Consider the following 21,232-nt stretch of genomic DNA (forward strand, 5'->3'; position numbering starts at 1 on the left):
CGCCTAGACAACCGCGAGCGTCAATGCAGACGCACCGTAATTTAGCGAGTTTTAATCGGCCGACAGAGTTACGATTCGAGTTACGACGCGAGAGAACGGTTGAATATAACGAGGAGCCTCGTAATTTCGGGAGATCGATTCGAATCCCCGTCTTCGGAGCCCGGTGAGAGAAAGGGGGAATCGGAATCGGGGAACACACAGAGGGATAGAGGGATCGCCGTGGCCGGGCGATCGGGGCGATAGAAACGAGGCTTTCGGGGGGCGATCGCGGATCGCGGGCGAACGGAAATGGGCGACGCGTTGGAAACGGCGACGGTGGCCTCGGTGCGCGAGCGCGCCGCGAGATGGCGCGATCCACGCGACGCGACGCTGCTTTTGACGTTCGCATATGAGTTTTTTTTGGTTCCCTCCACTTTGAAAACGGCAGGAAGTGATTTTTCGTAGGGCGCCGCTTAGTCCACGCACGGGCGATCGAGGATGTGCCGCGAGCCGTTCGACTACGCGGTATTTCGATTTCGAGTACGCAGTACTCGGCCCCATAGCGAGGCGCGCACGAGGTCCCGCGATTGGCCAGTTTACGAAAACGACGATGGCTCCGTGAGGAGAGGAGAACATGGCTGCGACGCAAGCCGAGAGCCAACAAAACGATGTGAAGCTGAACGAGTCCGTGAAACGCGCACAGAAGCGTACGCAAGTCGGTGGGAATAGTGCGAGCGCCAGTGCGAAGCAGCAGCTGGATTCCGAGCCGGACGACAAAGCGTCCCGGGGCGCGGCCCAGCTGCTTAAATATGTGAATCGCGGCGGCGGGGACACGACGGGCCACGAGATGAGTCAATACCGCGAGGACATTGGCGGTGAGGTAAAATCGCCGCGCGAGCCCGGCCAGCCCGGGCCCCAGGAGCCCGTCCCCGTCGGCAAGCAGGAGCCGCGCGACGCGCCCGGCCATCCGTTCGCGCCAAACGTGATACGCGATTACGCGGACGAGTACAGCAACAACAAGTCCGGCGGCGAGTTCGCCGCCGCGACCAAGTCGCTCGCCGACTATCCGCCCGGCAAGCAGCAGCTCGACTACCATGGTAAACATTTGACGCACGAGATGGAGGAGCACTACTCCGCCTCCAAGATCGAGTCCCGGCTCTACGTTGGCGCCAGCTCCGGCAACTTCTCCGGCCAGCCGAGGTTTCTCTCCGGCCAGGGTATGTCCCAGACCGCCGGTCCTACGCCTACCCTGAACCAGTTGCTGCAGGCGTCCACTCCGGTCCATCGGTTTCACGGCACGTATCCCGGAATGGGACCCGAGTATCAACAGCCGTGGCCCATGCAAAGGCCACCGGTCGTGCCTCCCGTTTATCCGCAACCCAGCCAGCGTCCTCCGCAAACGGTAAACGAACGGATCTCTCACTGTCTTTTCGCGCTACCGACGACAAACTTTAGCGTAACCGTACTTTTTGTCGCTACGATTCTCCGGTGCTGTCCGCAAATTTTTACCGCGCGACTCTAATTCTTGTGCGTTTTCCAAACCATCAGGGTTCACCGAGATTACACGCGGGGCCAGGAGCTCAGAGTTCTCCGACACCCGTGCAGTATCAACAGTACGCCCAACGATATTCCTCTCCTACGAGACCGCACGCCCCGTACGGTCATCATCAGGTAAATCGACTTTGACTTCGATTCGTCCGTCACTCGTACGTCGATACGTTCGGAAATGTTTCTACGCGATGTTTTCTCGTGTCGTTTTAGCTAAACTCTTACACGACGCAAACCAGTCATCCCTCGAGCTTGTATACGGAACAAAGGGGGTGGAATCAAGGAGGTCCACCAAATCCGCCTCCGCCGCCGAGCAATCAGGTCGCTCCGTCGGGTCAGTCGCCGCAGCGCGCTTTGTCTCAGTCTCCAGCTCCGCCACCCGCCGCGTCGCCGCAACCACAGACCACCGGCCAGTCCCAGGTGAACCGCCGTGAAACACGTGTCGAAATTTCAGTCATTTTTATCGCTCCGTACAACAACTTTTCCAACACAAGTGTATCGACGTTTATGTACGTGACGCGCGAGAAAGGAGTTTTTGCGAGAACGGAGTATTTTTTACAGGAGCGGAAAGCACGGCGTAGATCGCTTTTCGCGAACGAACTTGACGTAACGACGATGTCATTGACATAGGCGATATTTTTTTAAGACGGAGCGTCGCGCGAGAATACACGTCGCGACGCGACGCGACTCGCTCGTGAAAAAATATGTAACGTAACGGACAGCCCGTGAGCCTCGCAAATAATTTATTCGAGATATTTAAAAGTCGTGTAGAAAAATACGTGCACGATAAAATCTATCGATATTTCGGTGAATATGTTAAAATTAAAAAGCAGGTCAGAAATGTACGGTTCGAAGATACGTGTTTACGGTATATTTCCGTAATATGTAAAAATAGACGACTCGTAACGTTGCGTCTCTCTTTTTAGGCTTTCCACAATCTGCAACAGCGCGCTACGACACCAAATACTCAAGGAATTGACTCGGGGGTGAGTTTTCGCATTACGTAATTAAAATTAACGTTGTTTCATCTTTGAACAGAGATATCGAGTACATCGACGAGTCACGTTCGGCGCGCCGCCTTCCTCTCGGGATACGAACGAACGTGTACGTCGCACGCGTGCGGAAAGAAAAGCTTCGAGTATCCGGAACGTAGCAAACAAGTTTTTGCCGGTGATTGCATAATCCCCCGTCGCGACGGGAACGCGCGTCGTGGAGATTTCACGTACGATTCGACGTGATTCTACTCTCCCGTCGCGGATGCTACGCGTCTCGACGTATCGGTACCGGTCGACGTTTATCGAAATTTGACGCTACGCGCGCGTACGCGTGCGCGAAAGCATCGTCGTTCGTTCCACGAGAGAGGACGTCCGGCGATCTTTCTCGACGGGACGGAATCGCGCGACGATCGGGAATAGATCGAAAGGCGAATTTTCCATCTCGCAAAGTACCGCTCGGTCTCCGCGGCCTCGGTACTCGTTCGTCGAGTACTTTCCCGACGAAAAGAGCGAGCGAGAGTGAGCCAGTGCCAGTGAGCGAAAGGGTGGCCCCTCGCGCGGCGGTCGAGGGGATCGGGAGGCCAAGGAAGTGGCGGAGGAGAAGGAGAAGAAGCGGGAGAAGGAAAAGGGAGGACGAACGAGAGAGCGCGATAGGGGAGGAAGGCGCGGACGACGGGGTGGGGATGGAGAGTGTACCGCGACTCCGGCAGAGTTCGATTGGGACGCGAGTCGCTCGGCCGTCGGAGCCCCGGATATCGGCGACCTCCTCTCCCCGCCGTGTCTCCCCTCCGCTCGTGCTCCTGTCCCTCGCCCCGGGGTTACCCTCCCCACCAGGCCGCGTTTACATGGGCGGATAAGCGAAAGAACCGACACGGATAACGCCGGCGACCGACGCGAGCGCGGCCGCGATTGGTCGAGAGCGACGACGGCGGCGGCGGCGGCGGCGGCGGCGGCGGCGATCATCCCCACTCGAGCGCGCGCGCGCGAGAGCGACGACGACGCGACGTTTTGCATCGCGCTCGGCTATATTCGGTACGCCGGATCATGCGACTGTCACTCTGCGACGCGCCATCGAACTTCTTGCGCTTCCCCACGGAGCGCGGTTTCTCGAACGCAATCGCAATGTACCGTTCCGCGAAACGTAACAACTCCCCGTGAACTCTCTCTCTCTCTCTCTCTCTCTCGTTCCGCGCAGCGACAAGCGGGATTATTATTGTAGGATCCGCGCGCGCGACGCCCCGGTACGCCAAGTTTCCGGACGCTGTCGTTCGCGGCATCGAGCCGTCCCAGGGCGCTCGAGAGAGAGAGAGAGAGCGAGCGAGAGGGAGAGAGAGAAAGAGAGAGAGCGCGCGCCCCCCGGGATACTCACCGCCGCGAGATAATATCCCGCGAGGTGCGCGACGAGGGGAACGGGACAACCTCGTCGGCCCCGTTGGCTCGGCCACCAGGGCGGGAGCGCTCACGGATCTTTAACCGCGCGAATCGTTCGGCGGAGTATACGCGCTCTCGGCGCCGTCCGCGTCGCGTCGCGTCGCGGCGATACCCGCCATGTTACTCCAGCGCGGCTCGGTCTACGACGTTGCGAAACGACGAGGCGGGAACGCGCGCGCGCGAGGGAACGATTTCGCGAGCGAGATCGATCCGCGAAACGAACCATCGTTTTCCGTCGATGCTCCGCGTTTCACGTGAGAATCGCGTTAATTTCAATCGCGGCTTCAGATTCGAGCTCCAACCGGAGGATCGGAGAAGCGAGAGCTCTGCGCGTGTCCTACGTCTCTCTTTCTCACTCGGGGAAAATTATATTTCCACGAATCCACGTCGTCCCCTTCGAACTAGAGCGGGTCGTTAATCGGATCGATCGATTTCTTCGCAAATGATCGAAGCGAAGCCGAGACGCGCGGAGGGACGGGCGAAAACCGCGCGAAATAATTCGGGGAAAACCCGCGACGGCGCGAACGCGCCGGTGACTGTGCGCGGTCACGGCACGTACGGCCGTACGGCGTACGGTCAATAAAACGTCGATGTATCGGCAGCGGGCAGCGGCGCCGACCGGAGCGGGTCCGCGCGACTCGACGACACGACCGCGACGTAGCGGCAGCGGACGATCTCCGATGTACGAGAACGCGTGGGTATTTAGTCCGCTACAGGTGCGATCTCACCGACGCTCCGGGACACCCAAGTATAACGGGGTGGGGGGGTGGGGGGAGCCTCGCTGTAATATATCTCGCCTTCCTTTTTCCCCGCGACGCGGGAAAAAAGGTCGTTTCGCGCCGACGGCTCGCGGATCGAGATAGAAATCTCACGAAATCACGAGTCTCGCCGAAATTGGCACACTTTTTCGACGACTGGCCCGATATCCGGCCTCTCTCTCTCTCTCTCTCTCGATAAACAGATGGAGTTGAATGAACCTCGGATTCGGTTATTGTCACAGCCGACGGGACGACAACGTTACGCCGGCAGATAAAATGTTGCGTAACCGGAGCGATTTCGCGCTCGCCCTCGCCCTCGCCCCCGCCCCCGCTCCCGCGAGCGTTATTTACGTTTTCATTCACGCGCGTCTTCGTCGCCTTCCGCGCTGCGCGCGCGTGTTCGCGACCGGCCCGTGAGAAAGAGAGAAAAGACACGCCGATCGGAGCGCGGAGCTCTCTCTGCGTACACGCGCACGTTCGCGCGTGGCGTATCGCCGACGCTCAGCAGCGTTACGCACAGTTTCTGTCGAACGCGGATTAACTCCGTCGCGCGCGATAACGTAAACGCACCGTGGACTTGGATGACGACGGATCGTATGAATCGAGGACCGGCGTTTCCCCGCGTCGCGCCAAACTCGTCGCTCGTCCGGACTTGGGTGTTCCGAGCCGAACGTCGATAACCGGACGGAAGCTAGAGAGCCGAGAGCGCTTAACGCGATCGCTCTTGATTTCGCTCGGTCAACGAGAAGGAGCCGATTCGAATCGAACGCGCCAAAAACGGAGCGACGGTTTTCGCTTTTCGTCGTCAAAGGCTAAAGATAACGGGTGAAAATCTAGATCCATATTTCCACATTCGATGCCAATTGCCCGAATGTCCGTCCGTCGCGTGATTATTATCTCGGGCCGCGAATCCGATAACCGTATTTGGCATCAAATAACTAGGGTCTCTTTCTATCGGGGATACTTTGAACGTCGTTACGTTTGTCGTCCATTTTTTGCGCGTTTTTAGCGCTGCGTTCCATTCGCATAGATCTTCTCGTCCATGCTCCGATCTAAGTAACGTCGATATGTAGTTTCTCTCTCTCTCTCTCTCTCTCTCTCTCTCTCGATTAATGGAACATGGGAAGGGTTTATTTTATTTTTGCATAGAGAGAGAGAGAGAGAGAACACACGGCGAGATCGTACAGACACGAATCTCGGTGCCCAGGCTTTACCGGGGCACGCGACGTCGCCGATCGAAAAGTGCCGAAGTCGTACGATCCTCACCGACCGCTTGCCGCGCCACGATTTTGCGCGCGCGCGCGCGCACACATACGCGTGTTTTTGTGTGCGCGCGTGCGTGTGTCGGCTACCGAAAGTGCGTGGAGAACACCGTATATCCGACACACGAGACGATCCGTGTGCTGTACGTTCGATGGAATCAGGACGAGGATAAAGTTGACAACTTCGCAATTCTGAAACGTTCGCGATCTCTTTCAGCCAAGTTCGGAGTAATGGAAAACCACGGGAGGGAAATGGTGGCGATGGAGGGGGGAGGGGAAAAGTCGAAGAATCCTCCGTCGAAGGGACTTGGTGCTCGGCGAGAACTTATAGAACGTTAACGGGAATAATATTATTAGCGAGAAACGGATAGCGGAGAGGCTGACTATATATACGGGAATATATCGACTTCGGATAGAGTTCCCGAGAGCGGAGCCGGGGCTTTTGGGAACGATTCGCTGGCGCACGGCTGGCCCGAGAGGGCCGAGGGCCGAGGCACGGCGGGAACGGCCGAGCGGCGCCGAGCGCTCGCGCTTACCGCGCCGCGAAAGAACGCCCTCCGACTCCGACCCAACGAGCGACCAGCGCCTGATGCCTTGCCTTTTGCCTCGTCTGCCTGCTAGCGCCAGCGAGCTAGCGAGCCAGCTAGACGCGGAAATTCGTAAACCCGAGGCCTGAGGTCTCGGCGACGACCGCGAGGAGCGACCCCGATGAGAGACGCGCTCCTCGCCGAACCGTTTATCTGTCGCGCACGTTGCTCCACGCGGCCCGAGCGCGGATTATAACCTGCTTGACGTTACCGACGCGCGACACGCCGCGCACGCACGCGCTCACGCGGGCAAAAACGGACCGGGCGGGCGGGCGGACGCGACGATACACTGTACCGCGTAGCTCTCTACGTGCTACCCCAAAGTTTCCATCGGCCCTCGGCTACCGTGACACGGAGCTCTTTTAGTAGACTTTATTGGACGCGACATGCGACGCTCGAGGAGAACGAGGTGGCACGCGCGATGCACATGACGGCAAAGCGACGGCGTTGGCGGAATAGAAAAGCGAGAGAAAAAAGAGAGAGAGAGAGAGACAGTGCGAGCGAGCGCGTCCTCCGACGCGCGGCAGGGGGAGGGAGGAGGGCGGCACAACCAGGAATATAATGCCCGCGTTAACCGGTACGCCGACGGCAGCGATCGTCCGATAAATTCTCTATCGCTCGCGCGGCGCGCTCCCGAGGGAATCCTCTCCGAGAGGAGAACGCAAGCTCCGCTCCGCTCCGCTCCGCCTAGCGCGTACGTTACTCCGCGCGGTTCGACAAACGTGTGAAAGCGCGACTCCGGAGTCCGGACTCCGCAAAACGGTGGCAAAATCCGTTTCTCTTATTATTTCTCTCTCTCTCTCCCTCTCTCGCCCCGGTCGCGCTGCTCGTCGGTCGCTTCAAGTGGAGAGCCGGGTAACGCCTCTCCTTCGATCTCTCGCGTCATGCCGAGAGTCCTTGTGCCGCCGGACGGCCTGTGCAGTACCGTACGTTCGCTCGTACGCCCGAGGAAGTGTTTAATCGCCATCCACACGGACCAGCTATACGCGGCCTGGTAGGTGTAACGATGTGCCTGGTGCCTGAATTTTCTTTCGTTCCTCTCGGCTCTCGGCCTCACTCTCCGCTCCCCTCGCCCCACCTCGTCGTTCCCTCTCTCTCTCTGTCCATCACCGTCTCCCTCCGATCCATCCCTACCTACCCACCCCGTCTCTCTCTCTCTCCGACCGTAGAGTCTCTACGCCTATCCTCGTCTCCGTTCCACTCTCTTTCTCCTTCCCTCCGTCCGTCCCCCCCGTCCCCCTTTCCCATCCTGAATACACGCACGCGCAGCGCGCGCGGCCACCGCCGCTCGCCTGTGCCGATGCCTCGTTGTGACGGACGGACTCGTATATACGAAGTGCGTGTACGCGCGGGCGCACGCACGCGCGCCGCACACATATACACGTGCTCGCGCGCGCGCGCGCACACACACACACACACACACACACACACACCGATTTCGACCGTGCGGAGTATACACACTGCGCACGGTTGTTGTGCGCTCCGTGGACTGTGGCCGAGAACGACGCCGCGTGCCATCGCGTTGCGACGACAACGACGGCAACGATCGCGGACGGGACGGGATCGTTACGCCTCGTACCGCTTCGCAACCGCGGGACAGTGGTGCGACAGGAGCGAACGTTTCGTGCGCGATATCTTACTAACCGTCGCGCGCGCGGACTCGAATAACATGGGCGACATCGCCGTTGCTGGGTTCTCGCTTCGCTTCGCGCCGCCTCGGACGGCCGCCGTCGTCATCGCCGTCGCGTCGACGTCGCGTGCTTTTTGAGACGAGGAACGCCCGCGCGATTGTCCGCTGGCTGGCTCCACCACCGTCGCGACGCATCGCCCCGTCGTCGTCCGTAGCCACGAAGGCGGCGCGAATGAACTCGCGCGCGTGTGACTCCCGACTCCTCGTCAAGTCGGTCCCTCGATCGGCACGGCTGGAACTCGATCGGTTGCAGCGATCCTCGTGGATCTCTCTCACCGACTCGCTGTGTCTCCCGTGCGGACTGCGATTGTAAACTGTTTGCGTCGAGGACCGTATCTTGTATATTTTTTTTTGTTACGAGTGCCCGCTATCGCGGTGACTTAATATCCGCGATGGACCTACCGCGAACGTTCGCTATTGTGCTGACCTACTTCGAAGACGGCTACGGTCGATGTTCGTAGACCAATCGCTCGATGTATGAATTTGGGATAGTTGTTTTTGTAAAATGTCATCTTCTTATCGGCTGTTCGAATTTGTTGCGTTTGTACGATTCACTCGTTGTAAACTAACTTTAATGAAACTACGAAGCTAGAATCAAATAAGATGCCAGCTTGCGCTAGAATCTGTCACGTTTGATCTCTTTCGCGTTTCGTATTTCGCGTTGTTCTTCTTTCAGCTCTGACTGATCGCTTTCTCATCGCGAATTGTTATTCTGTGATTGCAGGAATTATCGGGACAGAATAGTAACGACAGTTCGAATGGACCAGCTTGCCCAGGGACACCGAATTCTCAGGGGATGAGACCTACCCCGTCGCCTACAGGATCCACAGGTTCTCGCTCGATGTCCCCTGCTGTTGGTCGGTCTTTTTTACGTCTGTCTCTCTTTTCACTCGCATTTATATTTAATAATAGAATTTGTAATTGTAGGTCGCTTTGTGCGGGATATCCCAGAATTACGAAAGTAATTTTTCAATCGCGTTCTCGAATGAATTTCGAATTAGTTCTTTCCTAGAGAGGAAGTTTTACCTCGCGCTAACTTTTCAAACATATCTGGAGTGTCCCGCGCAGCACACGCTCGATGTATAAATTATGTTTGCGTTGTCTTTTTCTCAATAATGATATCGAAGAAGTGTAACTTGAGCTTTATATAAGAGTTTATCTATTGCCGGCCTTCTCTGTTTTTTTCTTCTCGCGTCGTACGTTCGAGTACCTATATAAAAATTTCTTCTTCGATGTACAGGCCAACAAAACGTTCAGATGCCTCCACGTCCGTCGAGCAGCCAGTCGGATGGTAGTGGACCAGCACCGCGCATGAGTCACTCTCCAATGACCACTCAAGGTACCCCGATTTTACTTCTTTTCCTCTTTTCGTCTCTGCGAAATTTATTCGTTGTTTCCATGTGAATTATACCGCGTTAAAGTTTTGCCAATAATTAAAATAAAGTAAAATGGCCATCGGTTTCAGGTGCGTACCAACAGCCATTGGGTCCTTCGCCGCACATGCATAGCTACAAAATGAACAGCACTGGTCCTGGTGTAGTGCAACCGGGACCCGGCTCGACGGCTCTCGGTGGAATCAGCCCGATGGGTGGCGGGATGGGCTACGCACCTGGTGGAACGGCTGCGGGTCAGCCTGGAGGTTATCACGCGCAATCTACGTATCCACCTCCGCGTCCTCACGTGCAGTTTCCACAGGGATATCCAACGCCTGCGAACTCGCAACCGCCACCCAACAATCAGTATCAGCCTCCCAACAGACCCAATAATTTGGTACAATATCCACCGTACACGGTAATAAACGTTTAATTTAATCAATAATGCGTAACAATGATTTGTTTCATCGTCGTATTGATCGAAGGTAATCGTCCTCCATTGTCTTTCAGCATAAAATGGGCTTTAACAGTGTACCACCGGGAATGCCACCGAGTCCGGGACCGCCGCAAGTTTATGGTGCTGGTGGTACGACCTCAATGGTACCGCCAGGTGCTTCGGGAGTACCCGTCATCGGTAACATGGGACCGCCTGCGAGCTCTATGGGTCCGCCACCGCCGTCTCCTAATCACATAAGTAACCAACCACCGCCGCCTACCGGTTCGGCGGTACCACACTTACATACGCCGGCGGCCACGCCGCCTCTCAATCACGAGGGCAGCCCGATGCCACCGCCGAGTACAACACCGAATTCACACCCCGCGTCAGTACCAACTCCCACCAGCCACAATTCCGCAGATCTCACGGCTGAAACTTCCAATGACAGCGGTATAACCACGACCGCTTCAGGTGAGTGAAAATCTTTTTAAATCGAGTGAATTTTGTCTCTTTATCATCGTCTGCGCAAATAAATAACGAAATTGCACGTTTTATGCGTAGGTACGTCAGCTATAAATGTTATATCTACTTCGAGTGGTACTGTGACGTCTGTAATAACGACAGGTCCAGACGGTACGTCTCTCGATGAAGGTTCGCAGCAGTCGACGTTATCTAACGCGTCAGCTGGTTAGTGTTATCTCTAAATCTGTTCGCTTGCGTTTGTGCGGTTTAATCGCGTAAAACTCCGGCCGTCGCGCGATACGCGGGGATCACGAGTACAATTATTTTAACCAAATTTATTATAAATAGCTTCCGGTGAAGATCCAGCGTTTACGCCAAAAGTGCGGAAGGAGATGATAGGAGGATACCACAGCCATCCTGCGACACCGCAAAGCACCGTTCCGTCTCCTGGCGCTGCTAGCGTTAATTCGATTCACGAGGAATATAACGAAATGAACAGTCCTGGTGGTTGGCCGCGTCCTCCTGCTAGTCCTGTACGTATCACCTGTGCATGCACTTTTACACGTAATACACATTTTGATGTGCTAAATTAGCAGTTAACCGATTACTTCGGATGAAGTTTGAATGCGATATGTTATTTGCATTTTCAATATTTTAATATTTTACAGGTGTTTAACAGTCATGTGCCTCAAGACCCGTACAGATCTAAGGTTACTGTTTTTTCACTACGAATATTTGTTGTATTGTCAAAATCCCTTTTGCACTCTACGCTTTAGGCACTTGTCCCCTACGCTAACATTTATTGCTTGGCACATGCATCATATTAATATCCCTGTATCCATAAAAGCATTAAATATTTCAATATAACATATGTATTTAATATATTCTTAATAATCTCTAATTTCTCTAATTTGCTTATTAATATTTTAGAGTATATTATTTATTTTGATATTACTAATGGAACATTTTTATTGGGCAAACGACTGCAACAGCACAATTAACTTTTTTTTCAATTGCGAAAGAATTATGATATAACTTACGCTTTAATAAAGGCTTGTCTACGATAGCTGTAAGAGTATGCGGTAAGATATAAGCGGTAAGTTATTGACTAATGGGATTTTTCAGTTTAAGAATAATCGACTGTGGTCAGTTTTTACTGCTTACGTCTTACGGCTATTGTAGAATGGACTTAAATAATAATAGTGATATATTTCCACAAATATTACTACAGATTATTAGTACTACACAAATTTTGCAGCAACCCCAATATGATATTACGCGGACGATTTATCAAGATGATTTATTGAAACTATATATATATATATTGATGGGCTTATTTCTTCTACTCGGTATTTTATAAGTTTTGCCTCCTATTTTGTTTCTCCATATTATCTGCATAACAACAGAATGTTTACTTAATAATTATCGCATGCATTAAATTACTAGGCTGCATATTACGCGTATTGCTCTATTTCATTTTTTTTAGTTTTTCCAATGAATGTTAAATAGGAAATTTTTTTAACGTGCATTGGAGGAAAAATAGTTCTCGAAATCTTTAAGAATTTTACTATATTTTCTGTTTACGCTCTGTGGATTTACTTGATATAAATGTACATTTTACTAACAGTAATAAAGGATATATTAACAACTGTGTATCAATTAAAACGTTTACCAAATAGAGAAAAGCAATATACAAATATCCAGATCCAGCGTTATATTTATGCATGTTATATCACGATTGGGTACGATTGGGATTATGTTCTCGCAGCTTTGCAAGAATAATAATCGTTCTATGTTTTAATTAGATCAATAATACACGACGAGACATTTCTGTCGCAAATTTACATATTAATAAAATTCCACATGAGATACTTTAGAGCATGCTAAAGTAGCGTAATAATTGTGCGACTTTCAGAAGACAGATAGTCTGGCAAAGTTATACGAAATGGACGACTCGATAGAACGAAGAACTTGGCTGGACAAGCTGGTCAACTTCATGGAAGAGCGAAGATCACCGATCACCAGTTGTCCTACCATCTCCAAGAACCCCCTCGATCTATTTCGGCTTTACCTCTACGTGAAGGAGAGGGGGGGCTTCATGGAGGTATGCAAGGTGCAGTGTAGTTCCATCTAGCCCTTGGTGTCTTACATAGTTTTTGTATTGTTTTTATGTATTTTTACATTCTTTATACTTGCTCTGCACACTGTACACTTTTGAGGTGTCTTATGTCGATTACTCCTCGCTATCGGTGCTCGATGACTCAAAGCTTTTCTGAAATTTGCATCGAGCATATGACAGAACTTTGACGATTTATCGAAATCCAGATCTGAAATTGAAACAACTTGTACCGAAACACCTCAGAATACGCTTTGTTTTTACATCTACGTTAAATTGTGCATGATGTACGTATAGTTGTATTATTTTTGCTATTAGTATCCCTTTCTCATAATATGTGTCTGAACATTGGGAAAAGAAAGAAAAAGAAAGGCTTAACATATCTTTTCTTGAAGTAGTTGTTCAACAGTCGAATATGGAAACACCCTGATCTACAAACCTTGGTGCTATATGGAATTATTCTAATAGTCACACAGCGAAGATAAACTTTTAATGTCGAAATATTACAATAACGGTAATTCGTTCCGATTGTACTCTGTGTATTTCTCTCTCGTTCTTTTTTTATTTATTTATTTATTTATTTTTTTTTCATATTTGCATGCGTTTAGAGACTTCGCCGAGTCATATCGATATCAATTTTTTGAGACTGGTACCTCAGGCTATAGAACGTCGGCGATGCCTTTTGTATCATTGCGTTTATCTATTTCTTTTGGACATGCAGATCTTTTTTGTCTGTGTTTGAGATTCGACGTGAAATTGCTCTTTCACGAGCAGTAGTAAAGAACGCGTGTGTATAATTTTCTTCTATAGGTGACGAAAAACAAGACGTGGAAGGATATAGCCGGCCTCTTGGGCATCGGTGCTAGCAGTAGCGCTGCTTACACATTGCGCAAACACTATACGAAGCATCTGCTGGCATATGAGTGCCACTTTGATCGCGGGGGTGTGGATCCGCAACCCATCATCAATCAGGTCGAGGCGGGCTCGAAGAAAAAGGGATCTAAGGGAACTGCTTCCGTACCATCGCCGGGTACTGTTACATATACATATAATTTTATTTTTCTTCGAAATTTTATTGTTTGCTCGCACAAAACTTTCTTGTATCAAGAGACTTCTTCTCGGCTAGAAAAGGAACCGTTTGTTCTTGCAGGTTCTTCCAATTCTCAAGACTCCTTTCCCGCTCCTGGATCGAGCAACGCTTCTATGGATGGTTATGGAAGCTATCAGGGAAGTTACGCGAGCGGCACACCCGGTGGCCCATCGTCGGAGTACACGCCGCCGCCACCTAGGCCACCCAGTCAAAGCAGCGCACCCTCCGCTCATCAAGGTACGCGTCTCACAGTTTACGATATGCCATTAGATTTATTTTTACATCTGTTGGTGCCGTACTTATCGAATACATTTGTTTTGATCTCAACAATGAGCGTCGTTAAGAATTTTACGACGAACGATTTTGTTTTTAGGGATACAACAGGGTAGTTACCAGAACACGGGCTCCTATCAGAACTATCCGCAAGAGCAGTACATTCGGCCGCAGGGAAACGCGCTGTCTCAGCAGGGAGAGTTCAGTCAACCGTACTCGCCTAGAACGCATTATCCTCCATACGTACCCGATGTCGACAGGTGAGAGATATCACCGTCATATTCCGCTATGTTTCGCGGAGAAAATCATTCATATATTTTTGTCGCGTACAGGGGATATCCAGGTGGTAACATGCCGCCGAACAACGCTACTGGACAGGACATGTACAACAGATACACCGGCGGCGGTCAACAAGGTCCCGCTAGCTATCCAACAGGAACACCTCCTAACGCGCGGAGTAACAGCTATCCGTCGGGACCGCAGGCTCATCCGGCCGCTGTGCAACAGCAGACGGCGACCAGTCAGCCTTCCTCGCCCTCGCAACCGCCGACTGTGTCGTCATACTCGTGTCCGCAAGATTACTATCGACAGGAACAAGTAATATTCGATATTTTTGTATTAATTATCTTATATTGTCCTGTGTTCGCGAAAAATTCCGTTTAAATTTTTTATTGCTCAATATGTTTTGTGTGATTTGAAAAATTTTCATAAAGTAATAAAGTTAACGATCTTTTAATATCTGTCATTACGTTGCAGAGTGGATACGGAGCCCCCGGTGGAACTCAAATATACACTGGAAGTGGATCGGCCAACAAGAACATGCCACCGCCCCCTCCGGGACCCACTCAACCTAGACGCCACCCAGACTTTGCCAAAGACCAACAGTATCCCCAGTATAATCAACAACGACCGGCGTATCCAGGTGAGATACTTTAATGTCGATAATCACATATTATTATTGCTGAAGAAGCTTTGCAAGTTAAGTGAGAGGACTTCGATCGCAATTAACCCAAGGAAATGTAATTTCTTGCTGCAGGATGGCCAAATACAACTAATCAGTACAATAGTAATAGTGGAAACAATAGGGTTCAGTACCCAAGCCAACCGGCGCCGTCGCCATCGCAACAACCGCCACAGCAACAACCGCAACAAGGATCCCAAGTCGTCACCGCTGCCCCAACCCCTTCAGCGGTCGGCGGTATTGCTAGTAGTCAACAATGGGCCAGCCAGCAATCGAACAGGACCCCATCTCAGCCGTCTCTGAACGCTATACCGCACCCACCTCCACCGTGGGATCATCGCTACACGAATCAACCGTCCCCTTTGTATCCAACACCCGGGAATCATCAGGTTCATTCTCTTCGCAAGTCAATCGTAATTTAACTCAACGCGAAAGCGTTGGATTCCAATGATAAAAAATTAACAAAATTTATAATATCTGCTGTCAGTCAACATATCCCATACTGTTAGTGTATTCTTTAATTAATTTTTTTGTCATAATTATTGTGCGGACGACATACATATACTTGTTTCGCGATATATGTCATTTTATAATTAAAATGTTTTGTAGCCAAACGAGGTATCATCGTATTATTTTGCGCAGACTCAACTCGGAGTGAATCCCATGATCAGCCAGCAACCGACGTCAAAGAGAGAAATGACATTCCCTCCTGACAGCGTAGAAGCGATTACACCTCTTTTGTACAAGCGACGAAAATTGACGCGCGCTGACGTGGCACCAGTAGAAGCTTGGCGCATCATGATGGCTTTGAGATCAGGTCTACTCGCCGAGAGCTGCTGGGCCCTCGACGTATTAAACATTTTGTTGTTCGATGATTCTTCTGTGAGTATATTTTTTTGCTATGGCAATTATTTTAAAGGAAGAATCAACGACTACTGAAGAAATTTATAGAAAATTAAAGAAATGAGAAACACATATAACGAATGAAAGATATGTACAAGAATTATTAACGAATCTTTCATGATACGATTATTTATATATATATATTTTTGAAGACCTAAATAACATAAAGCACAAGTAAAATTATAAAAGCTCCATAAAAGAACTTGTAAAATATTGTTATGTATAGCAACAGAATAAACATACATATATGTGTAAAAAATATTTATAAATCTTTCGTTTACAGGTAAGTTATTTCGGATTGACACACTTACCCGGACTACTGGACGTTCTGCTGGAGCACTTTTCGCGTTCTCTCTCCGACATGTTCGAATCATGTGTAAACGACGACGATCGCTATTGCCAGGCCGCAGACGGTCCGGAGGTAGATCTCGGCGCGGTGACGCGCCCGATCGATTCGGAGGATCGAACGAAATTGCTGTCGACATCGAATTATACGTATCTCTCGAGGAGAGGTCGCCCCGTCAAGATCGTCCCTCGGGATGACGATCTCTTCGTTTTGGACACGCGGAGGCCTTGGGATCATCAGGAGTGCGAGTCGGAAACCGAGCCATGGCAAGTCGACACAAACGCGACCAAATATATCGTCACGTGTTTTCAATCCGAAGTGGGCTCGGTGCCTTTCGCCCGTTTGCTGAGGGACGAGAAACCGCCGCTGTTGCAGAAGGAAGTCGACAGCACGGATCTGAAGGACGAAGCCAAAGCAGACAACGTCGGTGGTGTCCACGAGACGCTGGACTTTACCCACAAGTCCGGCGAACTCGGCGACAAGCAATCTAGCAAAGATAGTGGCGAGCGCAAGCATCAGCAGCAACAACTGGACAAGAAGAAGAAAACGAAGACTCTGAGCGACGTGCTGTCGAGGATCAAGAAAGAACCCGTAGAGATGAACGATCTCACGAGGGAGCTGTTCGAGAAGAAGAACGACGGCTTCAAGAAGGATTGCGACAGCGAAGTGACGAAAGCGAACAACAATATGGGCGAGCACTTTGGCAGTGATATGTCGAAGAACGACGAGGACTCGTTGCCGACGCAGAATGGATTGAACGAATCGACGGCTGCGACGGCGGCGGCACCAGGCAACATCGACAACACCGTAGACAAAACAGAGATCAAGACGGAAGCGACGGAAAAACACGACCTGGAAACGACCAGAGACGACAAGGAGGGACCAAGATTAAACATAAGAGATCCGGCAGGAACGCTAAAGCGACGGAGGATAAGCGACTACGAGGACGAGAGCTACTCCAAGGACGAGGCGAGTCTCTACCTGGTGACGGAGACGCAGGACAGCCTGGCCCGTCGTTGCGTGTGCCTGTCGACGATCCTGAGGAATCTCACCTTCATCCCCGGCAACGAGGCGGAATTCGCGAAGAACGTTACGTTCCTCAGTCTACTCGGCAAGCTGTTGCTGCTCCACCACGAGCACCCGATACGGGCGCAAAAGACGCGCAATTACGATCGCGAGGAGGACGCGGACTTTGCGGACTCGTGTAGCAGTCTACAGGGCGAGGGCGAATGGTGGTGGGACTTCCTCCATCACGTGAGGGAGAACGTTCTCGTGATGGCCGCCAACATATCCGGCCACATGGACCTGAGTCAGCATCCGGAGGAGATCTCGCGGCCGGTGCTCGACGGCCTCCTGCACTGGGCCGTGTGCCCGGCCGCGCACGGTCAGGATCCCTTCCCGACGGTCGGCCCGAACTCCTCCCTCTCCCCGCAGAGACTCGCGCTCGAGGCGCTGTGCAAGTTATGCGTGACCGAGTGCAACGTTGACCTGGTGGTGGCGACGCCGCCGTACTCACGATTACAGAGATTATGCTCGGTGCTGACCAGGCTCCTCTGTCGCAGCGAGGAACAGGTGCTGCGCGAGTTCGGCGTGAATCTGCTGCACTTCCTGTCGGCCGCGGACAGCGGGGTCGCGCGCACCATCGCCCTGCAGACGCCCTGCGTCGCGCTGCTCGTCGCGTTCATCGAGCAGGCCGAGACGAGCGCTCTCGGGGTCGCCAATCAGCACGGTCTCGCCGCGCTGCGCGACAATCCCGAATCGATGGGCACCAGTCTCGACATGCTGCGGCGCGCGGCCGGCACGCTACTCAACCTCGCCAGGCATCCGGACAACCGAACTCTCCTTCTGCAGCACGAGTCCCGCCTGCTCGCCTTGGTGATGAGCCAGATCCTGGATCAGCAGGTCGCCGCGATAGTCGCGCGTGTGTTGTTCCAGTGTTCGAGGGGCACGTAACTCTCTGTCGTCGGTCGAGACACTATTACGCGACATGTTGTTAAGTAAATAACGGTGCCGACGGGGTGACGACGATGAGTTAAGACGCACGCGACACAGCGACGTTGTCGCGGTGGTGCGACGTCGCTACGGACGGCAGTAGTGCTGTAGTTTAAAAAGGCGGGCGTGTGCGGGGGAAAAGCGGGAGATATAGACGGATATACATAGGTATATCTGACGGAGAAAAGAGAGACGCGAGGGAGGGACTTAGAGAGTGACGAGAGGCGAGAAGAGAGACACGCGCGCGACGTGATACGAGTGCACGAGTGAAGGAACAAAAGTGCTGATGAAAAACCATGGCAGCGCAGTTGTAGTTTTATATCGATTAAACAGGAAGTAAGAAAGTTTAATTATTGGTGTTAGCGTGTAGGTATACCCGATGCGATCTCCGCCCGTTGGTATACCTTCCCCTTCGATGAATTGGAATAATATCGATAGTGTAAGATATTTCATAGTTAATGAAAGGAAAAAAGGTATACACATACGCATAGAGAAACCACACGTATTGACACGCAGGACACACGGTATATCCATATTTACAAAATATATATACACGACACGTGACACACGGATACAAACACACGTGCAACACACATGCTTGCGCGCACGTGCGGCCGCGATATATAAACATAGACACATGATATATATATATATATATATATATATATATATATATATATATCATACACATACACAAACACACACACAAATATATGCATACGCAGTAAAAAAAAGAAAATGGACTTTCAAGAGACAACGGTCAGCTGCATAATAATATATATACCAAGAATCATGTCGGCGAACCTTAATGGTGCGATGTGGAATGATATATCGGATGATATATATAAATATTAAACGATAATATAATGCAAATTTTTGTATTTGCATGTTTTGTGCTGTAATTAGCGAGTAATTAAGATATTTTGTAGATAACACTTCCATTTGAATCTTATTCGATTTTCGTGCTGCGGCTACGGTGGCGCAAATATACGTTTGCGGCTGTAAGGCCGCGGAGAAGTCTCGATTTTAGAAGCACAGGCAGAAACTAGAACTGAAGAAAGACATTGCTATAGAAGAGAAAAAAAAATAATATACGTGTGATAAAGCCGCTGATTGAGAAGAAACAGTAGCAGAGAGAGAAAGAGAGCGTGAAAGCGAGAGGGAGAGAAAAGGAGCGAGGAAGCGTGCATGCGTGCGTACATGTTTATGTATTTGTGTATTGCGTGCATGCATGTATGTATCTATGTATGTATGTATGTATATGTTTGAGAGGTTCAGCGAGAGGAAGAGGGAGAGAAAGAATGGAAGAAAGACGGAAGAGCGGTGGCGAAGGGAGAGAAAGAATGAGAGAAAAAATGTTTCGAGATAGAATGCGGGGCGACGGAGATGCTGTAGCCCCCTTTATTCTGAAATCGTTCGGGCCGGGCTCTGTCTCTCCCCATTCTGGAATCCCCTTTCGATACTCTTACCCCTGCAGTAGCGGAACGCCGTCGTACGGTCTGCGCGTTCGTCCCATTCGCTTCTCCTATTCTACGTACGGTTAACGCGGCAAAGCCAGGCGCGTTAAACGGAAGCGAGAGAGGAATTCCAGTTTACAGGGGAGAGACCAGCTGTTCCAGAATAGAGAGGGGATTCAGAGTAGAGCGGGCCTAGAGCACACATGTCCGCCCGTACTTGTGTGCGTGTTTGATATGTTCGCGCGAGTGCGATACGCGCATACGGCGCTTCGACAAACGGGGGGTCCCATATGTACGCGTATTGATATAAAAGATGGATTTTAGAGAAGAGAAAATGCGTGCTGCGTGTTTGCGCGTGTATGTATGCACGGAGGATGGGGGTGCCGGTAGAAAAAGGGGTGGGGACAGTGTCTGTGAAAAGAGAAAGAATACACAAATATAGCTTGCGAAACTATAACTGATTAATTTAGGTAGTCACTTAAATTACCGTTTAATTTTGTAATAATTATTTGAATTCCTAGAAGGTTTAGTAAATGTTTCCTTTTTTTTTTCCTTTTTTCAATGGCTTTTTTTCGAAAAGAGATTTGAAAGTAGCGAATCTAACTAACTGCAGTCTTTTTGGAATAAACGTATTTATAAACGTAATTAAACGCCGTTGTGATAACAAAAAAAGAAAATATAAAGAAAAAAGAACGGACAGGCGGAAGATGAGGAAAACCAACACTGTAGATGCAGATGAAACTGATTCTGGGCGATAATGTAGAAACGAATATATTAAAAAGATAAAACACAAGAGGATTTTTAAATTTAAGCTCGATCGTGCCATTAAACGATTCTAATGGGAATATATTTATAACCAAGATTTTATGCTTTTTCAAAGCGCGCATATACGTTATGGTAAAACTAACAAATACCGATTGTCAGCTTGCACATATTTTGACGATTCTTATGATACATACATCTAATTGTAAACTCCCCTCTCACGAACATTTACGCAGCAGTTGCAAGGAAAAGAGAAATAGAGAGAGAGAGAGAGAGACGCATTCGAACTCGTCGTCGCACACCTTCCACTGGTATACTTCCTCGTTTCGTAGAGAGAATGAATTTAAGAGAGACGGAATGACGATTTAGTTTTCACATACGACGTGTAGCCGTTTAAAACGACTCGAATTCTTGCGAAGACATACGATTTAGAAGCGTGTTGAGATAAGTTAAACAGAACACTTTCCCTGGTCCCAGCTTCTCCCCGACCCCAAAGTATCCTATTCTATAGATATCTAAATACATGTAGCTCTTAAATTATTTACTTTAGTTCGAGTGGAGATGCCTGTAAGTGTAATTTACTAAGACTTTTTGTAAATAAATTATGAAATAAACTAGACGTACTTTATCCAAGACGAAGATGCGATCTGACTTTGGCAAGATACAATGATAATATAATGATAAATAATAATAATAAAAAAGTGTAGGGCATTAGAGACATATATAGCGTTTTTTCTTTTTTTTTGTGCATTCACCGTATAGACTTTTATTACGCCGAACTAAATATGTAAATACACTGATCTCTTCATCC

At 50.3% G+C, this 21,232-nt stretch overlaps 1 protein-coding gene across 7 annotated transcripts; it reads left to right on the forward strand.

The window, feature by feature from the left end:
- The first annotated feature begins 409 nt into the window (after nt 1-409).
- Nucleotides 410-21,056, forward strand: Osa (trithorax group protein osa). Of its 7 annotated transcripts, none has more exons than XM_077407857.1 (20): nt 410-1,381; nt 1,528-1,650; nt 1,741-1,947; nt 2,454-2,513; nt 8,975-9,122; nt 9,491-9,589; nt 9,716-10,041; nt 10,134-10,530; nt 10,621-10,746; nt 10,870-11,054; nt 11,190-11,231; nt 12,437-12,634; nt 13,448-13,667; nt 13,788-13,964; nt 14,101-14,260; nt 14,333-14,597; nt 14,757-14,922; nt 15,037-15,350; nt 15,604-15,843; nt 16,148-21,056. In XM_077407857.1, the coding sequence occupies exons 1-20, from the start codon at nt 614-616 to the stop codon at nt 18,161-18,163; spliced, it is 6,237 nt and encodes a 2,078-aa protein (XP_077263983.1). In that variant the 5' UTR covers nt 410-613; the 3' UTR covers nt 18,164-21,056. The 7 variants fall into 7 exon arrangements, with proteins under 7 accessions (XP_077263983.1, XP_077263987.1, XP_077263993.1 ...); XM_077407861.1 differs by having other exon boundaries at nt 12,437-12,625; XM_077407867.1 differs by having other exon boundaries at nt 8,975-9,107.
- The last annotated feature ends 176 nt before the right edge of the window (nt 21,057-21,232 follow it).

This window comes from Temnothorax americanus, unplaced genomic scaffold (assembly GCF_048541705.1).
Source record: "Temnothorax americanus isolate GAGA-0224 unplaced genomic scaffold, ASM4854170v1 Scaffold1, whole genome shotgun sequence".
Classification (NCBI taxonomy): Eukaryota; Metazoa; Arthropoda; class Insecta; order Hymenoptera; family Formicidae; genus Temnothorax; species Temnothorax americanus.